This window comes from Leucopleurus acutus (genome assembly GCF_964270905.1).
Source record: "Leucopleurus acutus genome assembly, chromosome: 9".
NCBI lineage: Eukaryota > Metazoa > Chordata > Mammalia > Artiodactyla > Delphinidae > Leucopleurus > Leucopleurus acutus.
In genome coordinates, this window is record NC_139144.1 from 24,400,106 (window position 1) to 24,412,258 (window position 12,153).

The 12,153-nt window shown below is 35.8% G+C and overlaps 1 protein-coding gene across 3 annotated transcripts in view; it reads right to left on the reverse strand.

Moving 5' to 3' along the window:
- The window catches only part of MAGI2 (membrane associated guanylate kinase, WW and PDZ domain containing 2), a gene marked incomplete at its 3' end in the record, with an annotated part of 1,335,869 nt that overhangs the window by 332,330 nt on the left and 991,386 nt on the right, over positions 1-12,153 (reverse strand). For all 3 annotated transcript variants that reach the window (XM_082846749.1, XM_082846748.1, XM_082846750.1), the window contains exon 7: positions 8,814-8,871. In XM_082846749.1, the coding sequence (XP_082702875.1) occupies positions 8,814-8,871 (58 nt within the window). The remainder of the gene's footprint in view (positions 1-8,813; positions 8,872-12,153) is intronic.

The window sequence follows — 12,153 nt, forward strand, 5'->3', positions numbered from 1 at the left end:
AACCCTCTTGCACTGTTGGTGGGAATGTAAATTGATACAGCCACTATGGAGAACAGTATGGAGGTTCGGTTCCTTAAAAAACTTAAAGTAGAATTACCATATGATCCAGCAATCTCACTACTGGGCACATACCCAGAGAAAATCATAATTCAAAAAGACACATGCACCCCAATGTTCATTGCAGCACTATTTACAATAGTTAGGTCATGGAAGCAACCTAAATGCTCATCAACAGATGAATGGATAAAGAAGATGTGGTACATATATACAATGGAATATTACTCAGTGACAAAAAGGAACAAAATTAGGTCACTTGTTGAAACATGGATGGATCTAGAGACTGTCATACAGAGTGAAGTAAGTCAGAGAGAGAAAAACAAATATTGTATATTAATGCATATATGTGGAACGTAGAAAAATGGTACAGATGAACTGGTTTGCAGGGCAGAAATTGAGACACAGATGTAGAGAACAAACGTATGGACACCAAGGGGGAAAGCCACAGGGGGTGGTGGTGGTGGTGTGATGAATTGGGCGATTGGGATTGACATGTATACACTGATGTGTATAAAATTGATGACTAATAAGTACCTGCTGTATAAAAAAATAAAATAAAATTCAAAAATTCAAAAAAAAAGAGAACAGATGAAAAACCAAAAAAAAAAAAAAAAGAATAACACAGGAAAATGGCCAAATTTACCCTTGTTAACACAAGGTGCAGTGGATATTCCTTGAACTAGAAGAGACCTTAGCAATCACCTAATCCAAACCACTCATTTAACAGATAAAAGCCAGCGAGGTTAAGCGTAATTTTGAATTTTGTAAATTCAAAACCATGAATACAAAAAAGGAGAAACTATTACTAACATTATGGTCTGTGACACAAAAACAATTTTGAAAAACATTATTTGCATATTGAAAAAGATGAAATTATAGTTCTCATGTGGGGCAGGAGGGCATTACATTTTACCTCTTAAAGGTGACAATCTTCTGTTTTATTCATAATAATGTGCCAAAGAATGACATCACTCTACTGCTTCCTCTGTTTGACTAAATTTCTCCATCCTTCTGATAGCATCTCTCTGAGCCAAATGTGATTCTAGTTCTGTATATATTAAAGATCGGAAAGACATAAATGCCAGCCAAACCCTTTAATTCCAGAAAGAATCCATTTCCAGCACTAAAGGAAAACCCAGCCATTTTGTTTGAGCATGCTAGTCTCCACACAACATGATCCTGAGGGATTTTTAGGATAATTTTGACTCTAACCAACTTTTCACTTCATGTGTTCACTTCAGAACTTAGTCTCAGTCTAAGATATGACTCCAAAGTATGTGGTGATACAGAGTGGCAGCATGGGACAATTTGCAGTTCACTCACAAGAAACCTAGCGTGTTTAATCCACAGAGAGATTAATAACCGAAAAAGCTATTTCACAAATTATAGAATGATGACAGTGATCTACTTCTTATTATAACATTGCCTTGGCAAGAGCCAAACAGAATTCTCCAGTGAAAGACGGTGGCAGCTTTCTCTGCGTTGCCAAGCAATGAGCTACACGGAATAGAAACAGGTGGTCCCCTCCTCCAGCAGGAGGGAGAGCACTTCTGACAGCATCCTAGGACCTCTCGGTGCAGAGATGACACTCCCCACATTCACCTGTTCATATCCCTCTCAACAGGCTGTCTGAAAGTCCCTTGAACAACATTGTCTAAGTGCAGTCTGACCTCCCTGCCTTCATATGGCCAGTCTCGAGCTCTCATGGTCCTATAAAAAAGATGGAGTAGAAGGAGGGAGCATGGTCCTTCCTTGGGAGTATACAAAATGGTGTTTCCAGTTCTGACCATTCCTGCCATCTCTCCTTGCGATGATGAGGGCTCAGGGACATTGCTGCCTCTACCACCGAGTTCCCCTGCTCTGTGCTACCCGTTGTGATCCTGTGCTGTTTGCCTGTGCTTAACCTCTCCAGAAGTGCCTAAACAAGAGCCCAATTTAATTTGCTTGATAAAAAAGGTTTAAAGACAAACAAACCAAAAAAAAAAATTAGTGTTTACATTGCATTCATCTTTCTTCACAAACACATTCTCAAAGGAAAGATGATGCTGGAGAAATAATTCTTTTGTCTTTTATTATTGACTTCAAGACAAAAAATGATTTATTAGAATTGTAAAAATAAAAAAAAAACACATGGAAGTCTGATGTCAAAGTGAATAAATTATCGTTATTTGTAAAAGTCCACTTGCAATTAAACCTATTTAAACTTCTGGGTGACTAAAACAGTTTTTATTTGGAAACAGAAAATCTGCTAAATAAGGTAGTTTATGAATAAGCAGTTGCTAACAAAAGTGTATTCAATTACAGAGTCACGTTTTCTCACCTTTAGTTGAAAAAACCTTCAGGGGAAGACAAGGTAACTGGTATACAAGATAAATGTTGATCATATTAAAATGAATCAGCAATGGGGAAATATCTTACAGCATGAAAAATGATCTCTAATCTCATGTAAGGGCTTGATGAGGAGCATGTATCCAGATCTTGACTGGATGGTAGTGGTGAGAAGGGAGATTGGACATGAGACTTCATTTTGATTTGAAAGACTCATAATTTAAAAATATTTGAGGGACCCTGGCATAAAGCGTAAAAGGAAGCCATAAGCTTTTCTACTGATCTGTGGTTGAACCGCAGTATTAAGAAAGTAGATCAATAGCCAGTTGAACTTTATATAATACAAGTGGGTAGTACAGAGTGGGTAAATAAGAACTTCCAATCACAAGCGACCAGAAATGCTACCATAGTGTAAAGAGCATGTATGTTGAGCTAGGAGATCCCTCACAATGAAGCTTGATCGCTTGTCTTCTCCAGGCTGAAAGGAGGGATGCCACATACTATGACCTTGGCCTCGGTCAGCCAGGAGGAGGTAGAAAGGTAAGTGTAATGACTTAGCCAAAAAGAACCAATTGTAGTTTGGTTAGAAATAGAATACTCCACATTTATTTCAATGTCCTTATTCCTTTCATTAACCGATTTATACTTGTTTAACAAATATGAGAAATACTTTATAAATTAAACAGCTTATAATAGTGTAAAAACATAGCTACTCTACTAAAAGGTCTTGCTTAGCTCTACGTGCATCCGACAGCTGCAACCTTACCAGCCGTATGCCCACTGAGAACTCACTTAACTCCTCAGAGATTTGGTTCCCTCATTTGTAAACGCTGTGATCATCATCTGGGACAATGGACGTGAAAGTAGTGGAAAGTTAAAATAGTGCCTTAAACATCACTATCGTTATTATTATCATCACAACTCTCCAGCTGTATAAGATGGCATGTACCAGAGATAATTACAACAAAAATATCTTCTTTGGGAATTACCCTGAAACCTCAACCCCTCTGGAAGCCATGGAAACACCACACTCTGCGGTCCTTGCTTCATCATTTTCAGTGGGCTTATGGAATTAGAATAAATGCTATTTTTTAAATTCAATGTGGCACACTCTAACCGTGAGATTAAGTTATATGTTTCTTACAGATCAAATAATTTCCCTTAGAATTGTTCACTGTTGGGGTGTATTTTACCGTGAAAGAACTGGAAAAGCAAGTAGTGCCAGAAGGAGAGTCCTTATCTATGTCACTGGGATACATATGATAAAATACAACTAACTAATATTTGTTGAGCACTTCCTACATACCTGTGTTAAGTGCTAAACACCAGCTGTGTGATGAGACTGCCTAGATTCATATTCTGGCTTTATTATTTAGTACTTGTAAAAATATTCTGTGTCTCAGTTTCCTTATCTATAAAATGGGGATAGTAACACAGACTTCATAGTTTTGGTTGTTGTTTGTTTTTGTTTGTTTGTTTTGTTTTGCTTTGTGAGGATTAAATGAGTTAGTATATGTAAAGCACTTAGAATACTGCTGGGCACGTAGTAGGTGCACAATAAAAGTTCTTCCTCTCCCCTCCCCTCTCTCCTTTCTCCTTTCTCTCTGGTCTTCATCCTCCTCCACTTCCTCCTTCTCCATAATCTGTCTACTCAAGGTCTCACAGCTAGGAAGCTGCAGGGCTGACATACTGTGAAACGCTGCAGCCCATACTCTCGGCCACTAAGTGATAATAACTGACATGACCAAATGCTACTGACAAAATTTAGAGCTCACTTTAGATTAGAACATCACTGAGCAAATTCATCAGCAGTGCACTTCAGTGTTCTATTACACAAATCTGTTAAGCTGGGGAAAGGATTTCTTTGTTTAATAGCTGTTTAAAAGCAGCAAAACAGTATGCTAGTTTTTGAAGATTGAAGAAAACGTTGAAAGTTTGAAAAAAATAACTTTCAATATAGAAAAAAGATTCTCTAAGAACAAGCAAGATTTTAAAAGGTATTCTTTTATGTTGATTTCTAATTGGAAATGTTTTACATTTATGCTGACTTTTCAAAAATTCTGAAGTTAGTAAGCATTTTCTTAGAATATTTAGAAAACTACTCAAAGGCATGAAGGAGAGAAACATTCTTAAGATATGCAATTGAGTTAAAATCCTCTCTAACCACTTTCCAACTTGCTACATCATGACAAATACTCATCATTAACCATGAAACGAATGCAATTTTCCTTTCACATTTAATGTTATATTGGAGATATTATACAGTATCTTTCATACTTTCTGGAACTGCACACAAGTAACATTTCATAGTAGCAGATGTGTGATATCACATGAAAACTTGTAAAACCTTTACATGAAAATCACATCTGTCAGTCTCCACTATTATTTTCACGGTAGTTGTATGGTTTGCTTCTCTGTCTGTGCCAGCAAAGGCAGCTTTGCATGAAAGCTGTCCCAGGAAATTGTGTCTTCTGGGCTAGCTAGTTAAGCAAATTGTATAACTGCCATTGAAACCAAAATGTAACCCAGCAGACATAATTCCACAAAAGAGGAGAGAAAGACACATTTATACAAAAGTCACAGCTGTTCAACTCTACATTTTGCACTTTTTTCATTAAAGAAATTTCCCTTTCTTTATGAACAGTGACAGTTACATTTCTAGTTAGCAACTTTAGGACTTTGTAATACATTGCTAAGTGCTGTACTATCAAGGATTTAGTGTCAGGAAAACTAGGGCTAACCTCTTTCTGCGTCTACATTGAGCAGAAATGTGGTCTGTCTGTCCTGTCTTCAGATGAAATAAGGAAAGATGTTGAGTATGGCTCACTGTTCTCTAAAATACAGACCTGCGTGGCTGTCTCTATAGCTCCAAACGAGGGGCAACGTCCCTACATTGAGACCCACATAGTATGGACTCTTCTTCATTCAGGACTTGCTAGTCTCACTCTTGGGGGCTGTGGTGTCCAGGGCCACTCTCAAGTCATGGGTAATAGAGCTGGTGGCTCAGAATGAGTGAGTTAGAAGCCAGCCTGATGGGGCTGTGCACAGCACGGCTCCCACTGTCGGAACCCTCCTGTGACACTACTAAAGTGCAGCCAGGGAGGAGATGTCCTCTGGGGACCCCTTATTCTTCTCCAGTGACGAGTCCCAGAAGCTTGTTCAGACCATCATGTGAGGATTATGAACACGACATTTATGGGATGCGTTTCGAGCAAGAGTTTGGAGCCTGGGCTCTGCAGTCACAGTGCCTGAGCCCATCCCTCTCAATAATGTGTGATGCTGGGTAAGTTACTCAGCTTCTTCAGCCAGAGTTTCCCCATCTGTCAACTTAAGACAGTTTGCCTCATTACACTATAGAGAGGATTATAAATGTGCTTAAAGACTGCTGAGCTCTTAGCCCGCTTCATGGCACATACTGAGCCCTCGGTAGATGTTAACTGTTTTGATGATATGATACTTATATGATTATGATGATAATTTTTCTAAGTTTTAAATATATTAAACCTATAACCTTAAAATTGTATTTGCCCAGGACAGAATTATGGCACAGTAAAGTCACCAATAAATAGTGGTCAAAAATGATTCAATCCAGGTTTTCCAGTTTCAAGTTGTACAGACACTTTCCGGCTATTGACTGCTGAAATCCTACCTGCTTGTCTGAGGCTGGCAGGAATGAGTGTGTGTGCAACTGTGTCAGAGGCACAAGGCTGATTTCAATCTGACGTGCCCTGCTGATGATAGAGAGCCCACTCCACAACTTCCTCTCCCAGCTGTTGGTCTGTGTGAAGAGTAACTGACTGCTAAGTTAGACTTCCAGTGTCCCTGCATAGGCTTTTTTGCCACTTGGTAGGAAGGTGGAATGTTTTTCGTATTTTGTAACCAGATCTCTAATTGTGTAATTGGGTATGTAATTAAACACCAAAAATGATAGCTCTACAGAGAACCCACTACGTAATGTAAACATATAATGTTTACAAGTTGAGGTATTTTAATTATTTTCTTCCAAAAGACATTTCCAAGAAATATTGGCATAGAGTTCTACTTAAAATTATCTGGAAGTTTGGATTATCTGTCTCAATTTTGTGATTGGTCTGATACACACACACACCTAACTGTTGCTATTGGTGTACCTTATGGAATCATGTAATGGGGAAAAAGCCATGACAAATAGTAGAACTGGATGCAGTCTGAAGGAAGTTAAACTATTTGACTCACTATGACCTGTATCTAAGACCTCACAATCACCTGAAATCTAAAACTATTAAATGTGTTAGTCTGATCTAATTATATAAGATATAACTGACTAAATTACGAATAATTTTCTTACTATGGTGATGATACATGAAAAATGAAGTGAAGAAATGTAGAAAGAAATGTACTTTAAGCAAAAACAAGTACAAAGCAAACCATGTGAAATGTAATGATAATGAGGACCATTTTCTTTTACGCTTATAGCTAATGTCCAATTCAATAATTAACTACCAGCAGCAGATCTTTACTTGAAGAACACACGCCTCAATGATCAAGAAGGTAGGAAGCATTGCTTTCGGTCATGTGGGTCTCTCACCTCTGTGACAGTTAGACAGAGAAAGAAGGTTTGACTTAAATACTGTTTCTCACATTGGAAAGCAGCTGAGGACATGGAAGAAGAATCTGAAGATTTAGAATACGGCAAAGGGTCAGCAAACCATGTTCTGCATGACAAATTTGGCCAGCTGCCTGTTTCTGTTAATACAGTTTTACTGGAACATACTACACCCATTCATTTAAGTGTCGCCTACGGTTGCTTTCAAGCTACAACAGCAGAGCTGAACAGTTGTGGCAGAGGCCATTTGGCCCCCTAAAGTATTTGTTATCTGGCTCTTTATGGAGTTTGCCAATATCTCAACTTAGAAGAAGGTTCTTGTTCAATGAAGTCTGCAAGAGAGTGTATTAAAGATGAGATCTGGTATGTCACATACCTCCATTCTCTTTCCTTACATGGAAATATGTTGGATTTCAGATGTAATAGGTTTAAGCAAGGGACAGTCTAATTCAACAAATTAAGAGAAGGTAGCACTTATTGAAAATCTTTAATGTTGATAAATTTAACCAGGAGCTGCAGCTACATTATTATTATTAAAATATATGTGTATTTTAATTGATGAGCAATGTAGTAGGAATAGGAGCCTTATAACTATTTACAAGTGATTTCCCTTTATTTTTGCAATTAGTGATACCTCCATGTACATATCTTAATTTTTGCATCTACTGAGCATCTACATGATGTTAGAGAATTAGATACTATGTTAGAAAATTGCGTTTGGCAAAGGAAGTGAATTCACCTTCACTGGAAATGACTGACTGTGGTGCCAAAATTGGGGCTTTTCCAAATGAAGATGGTGGGTCAAACTATTCAAGACAAGTGTTCACGAAGGAGATGCCCAAGGGCAGGGAGCACACAGGTCGTCCTCATCAGCACCTCCCCAGTGCAGAGAAGGGCCTGATACTTCGTAAAAGCTCAATAACAATTTGAACAATTTACTACAAAAATAATTTAGCAATAATGCCATTAGTCTGTAATCCTCTAGCATCTAGATTATTATTGCTAAACAGAATATGATTGGAGAAAACAGAGTTAGATCTTGATGGAGAGTGAGAACATCTTCAGTTTTTCAGCCTCTGCATTTCTTGGGTATCTGGTTTTGTTATTCACCCAAATAACATTAACAACATGACACAATAGATAAAAAATAAAAATTTCTCTATCAGAAGAGGGGTTCTGGAAAAGTCAGTCACGTATTTAACTTTTGAAAATTATGAATATTATTTGATTTTCCTAAGAAAAAGATGTGTATATAACTGAATCCCTAACAGGGGCTTCATCCTGAATGAAGGATGCATAGAGGGGTAACTCATATTATGCTAAGATACATACATTAAGGTAATGAAACCTCCAATAGATAACATAAAAGTCCAATCTACAAAAAAAATGCTCTTGATTTAAAATGAGGCCTTAAAAGAGAGGAAAAAAAATCTTAATTTTATTTCATCCCTCAACTGGAAAGTATGGTTGCTTCATTTAATTGACTCTGAAATCTGGTTTAATAGAGTATCTCTTTTACACAACTAGTCAGCTCCCAACATTCTGATTGCAAAATGAAGGGCATTTACTTTGATGTCTTTAATTATCACTCATTTAGAGGACAGTGTAAAACACATTTTTCCAACTGGTGTTTTAGAATCGTGAGTCAAAGGAAAGGAATGACAAATTAGCCAGCTGGAGAGCAAGAGACAGCTAGCTAGTGCTGCTAGAGTCTTTGTGGGTACTTCAAAGTAAGGCGACAAAGGAATAAAGGGACTGTTAGCCACACAAGCTCAATAAATGAAATACTAACACAATTTCACAACACATTAATAACAAGTTAATATCAAACTTAGAGACTTACTCAACATAATAAGTGCCATATATGGGATCATCGATTTTTTCCCAGCCATATGGAAGCTCTGAAAAATAAAGAGTTATTTCTTTCAGTAAGTAACAGATAACACTATTTCTAATAAAAAGTAATATAATTTAATTGTTCGTGGATTGCAGAAATAGTCTACTAAAGTGGAATAAAGCATTCAGAGTCAGCACCAAATTTCAAATGCATATTGTAGGGACTATAAGAAGCACTGACTTGAAAATTGGCACTTAAAACACAGAACTCTCTTCTCTGCAGATGTACTGCTGGGTCTAGCTGTTTATCCCACGCCAAGCAGTAGAATGGCACGTTATCATGTTATCACCACTCAAGGTAATACAGAAGGCAAATCGCTTTCCTGAAAGAGCGTACAGCTTTCTCATTTATTTGTATTGTTAAAAGGAGTATTTCAGGATGAAGATCCTATTTTCAAAATATATTTCTGAGAATAGCAAATTGTTTCTGATGACTGAAACAAAGACATTATACATTCTCAATTGACACCCCACTATTCGAGATGGTTAGCTTGCTTTTCTCTCTCCATGGGTCAGAATTTGAATACTGCCAATAAACTCTTTGGGTATACTTTTGTATAAAGTCTAAAATTCTAAACACACTTTCCTTGACAATATGGTTCATATTTTCAATTCTCCACAGCAAATTTTAATAAATACACGTTAAAATATCAACAATACAATAAAAGCTACTTTAAGCAAAAACATGTTATTTGAAAACCAAGCTTTGTGTTATGATACTGTTTCCAAATACACTAAGCCTTTATAATTATTAACTCCTATAAATATGAAGAATATTCTAATTTTCCTCATATACATTAATAATACATATATAACTTGAAATCTAAGTAAGATATATTGACATGCTCTAAGTAATATGTTTAAATGACACTTAAAAGTTTTATTTTTATAAGTAGTAACACATTTTCACCATAGAAAAGCAGTTATAAAAGAAAATTAGAATCACCTGCAATCCTGCCATCCAGAGATAAGTGTGTGTGTGTATATATAATTTTTAAAGACACTAGATCATATAGTGCATATTATTTTTACAGCCTAGTATTTCTACCTAACAAAATATCAAGGGCATCTTCAATGTGAATGAGTGTTACTGCAAAATATCACTTTTAAAGTGGACAGTAGTGGTGTGGGGTGTGGCCAGAGCCTGTGTAATCTCACCAATCTTCTATTATTGAACATTTGGGACTTTCCAGTTATATATCATCTGTGTTGGACTTACTAAAGCCTAAATCTTTCATCATTTTCCCAGTAATTTAGTCATGATAAATTCCTAGAGGTAAAATTTCAGATTAAAGGGCATGTACCCTTTTATGACTTTTGATAAATGTATATCTATATTTATATCCAAGTTGTTGCCATCCACTCACAAAAGAGAACCAATTTATAACTTCACTGGGAGTTTATGAATTGACTTTGTTTCTCTGTACCATAAAATTAAATACAGGTCCATAATTCCTCATCCAAAACTTTTTGGGACAGAGAGGTTTTGAAATTCACAATTTTTCTGATTTTAGAAGGATAACACGAGGCAAATGCATTCTGTTCCGTAACACCTCAAGCAGAGTCTGAAAAAGCACCTTATAATCAAAGCCATGAGTATTTAAGCAGCCCAAACCATGTGATTCTCACTAAGAGGCACAAAAAAAGGACCACTTCACATCAGTTAGCACTGGTTTGCCAGCATGTCCAGGTCAGGTTACCTTTTGCTGCCAAATGAGTATAAAAGGCAGTTTTTAGAGCTTTTGAATTCTGGATATGCAGATAAAATACTGTATATCATTATTTTAAAAATCAACAAAATTGTTTTTTAAATAGTATCTCATAGTTGTTTTAATTTGCCTTTCTTGGATTTCTAGTTAGTTTCAACATTTTTTATTTGTTCATCCTTGGGCAACTGTTTTTTCTTTTGTACATTTCTTATTTTTATAAATCCATTCATAAGAGTTTTTTTTTTTACTTGTTAAGAGTATTAGTCCTTTGTTACATATGTTGCATATATGTTTTTAAGAGTTTGTTTAGATTTTAATTTTGTTGAACATTTTCTTCAACACAGTTGTTTTAATTTTTGATTGGTAAATTTCTCAGTGTTTTCCTTTATGGCTTCTATGGCCTAAATACTGAAGAAATTTTTCAAGTTTATTTATTTTTTTTAAACTATAAAGTCTAGGCTATGCCTTGGTTTAATAATTTTTGGATTAAGTCATATGTTAATAAATATACAATACCAAATTGTGAAGCATCTTAAGAAATTTTTCTGTCAAAATGATAATAAGAATATTACTGAGTATTTACTATGGTCCAGGTACTGATGACTTTTCCATGCACTAACTCATTTTATCTATACAACAGCTCAGGATTTAAGAACCCTGTACTTTGGTTCCAGAGACCTTAGCCAATTCAGATATCAATTTAGGCACTCTGCTTAATACAGCATAAACAATACTTAATTTAAACTAATGAGAATAACTATCCAGATGATGTTTACCAAATTCCCCAAGCTATTGGAGAATTTGGCTGTTAAAAAGAAAAATCCATTTGACAAACATCTACTGAGTGCCTTTTACAAGTAGCTTAAGTAAAAGAATATACAGAGGACAAGAATTGATATTATGAATATTTATTATGAATATGACTGAATACATGGATTCATATATATAATAGGTTTAATATCACCTGATGAATACAATAATATTTAATAATTTTCAGAGTAAAAGCCTAATGTGGTTAGTTTTATGAATACTAGTCCTACTTCCTAATGGCACTGCCAAATGGACGCATTTCATGGTCAAATTTAAAAAAATTATCTTTTACAGTGTAATCTATTCCTTCACTTATTCCTTATCTTTGTTTTTTTTTTTCTGAGTAAATTACTAATGCTAAGCAATGTATCTCCAAAGTATACAGTTCACTGATTCTTTATCTTTGCGGATTTACAGTGCCACAGGTTCTGGAAACAATTCATTGGCATTCTTTCCCATTTGCCATCATGAAGTGTTCATCAGAATTTAGGGGGAATCTGATTTGCTTTTCATACGATATTAATATAGTTTGTTTGCTTATTTCATATTTCCAAAATAAACTATTAATTCATGCCTAAACAAAATTATATATTATAAATATTTATACTTTAAGATGAACTATTAAGTGGTCCTTGACTCACAATTTGAGACAAAATGATGCACTGTAGCTCTAACCTGTTACAAAGAGCTGTCATTCATTTCATTTACAAGGTCTGCAGAGGAGTGATGGTTGAACGTTACAAGAAACAAGTAATAGAATACACACAC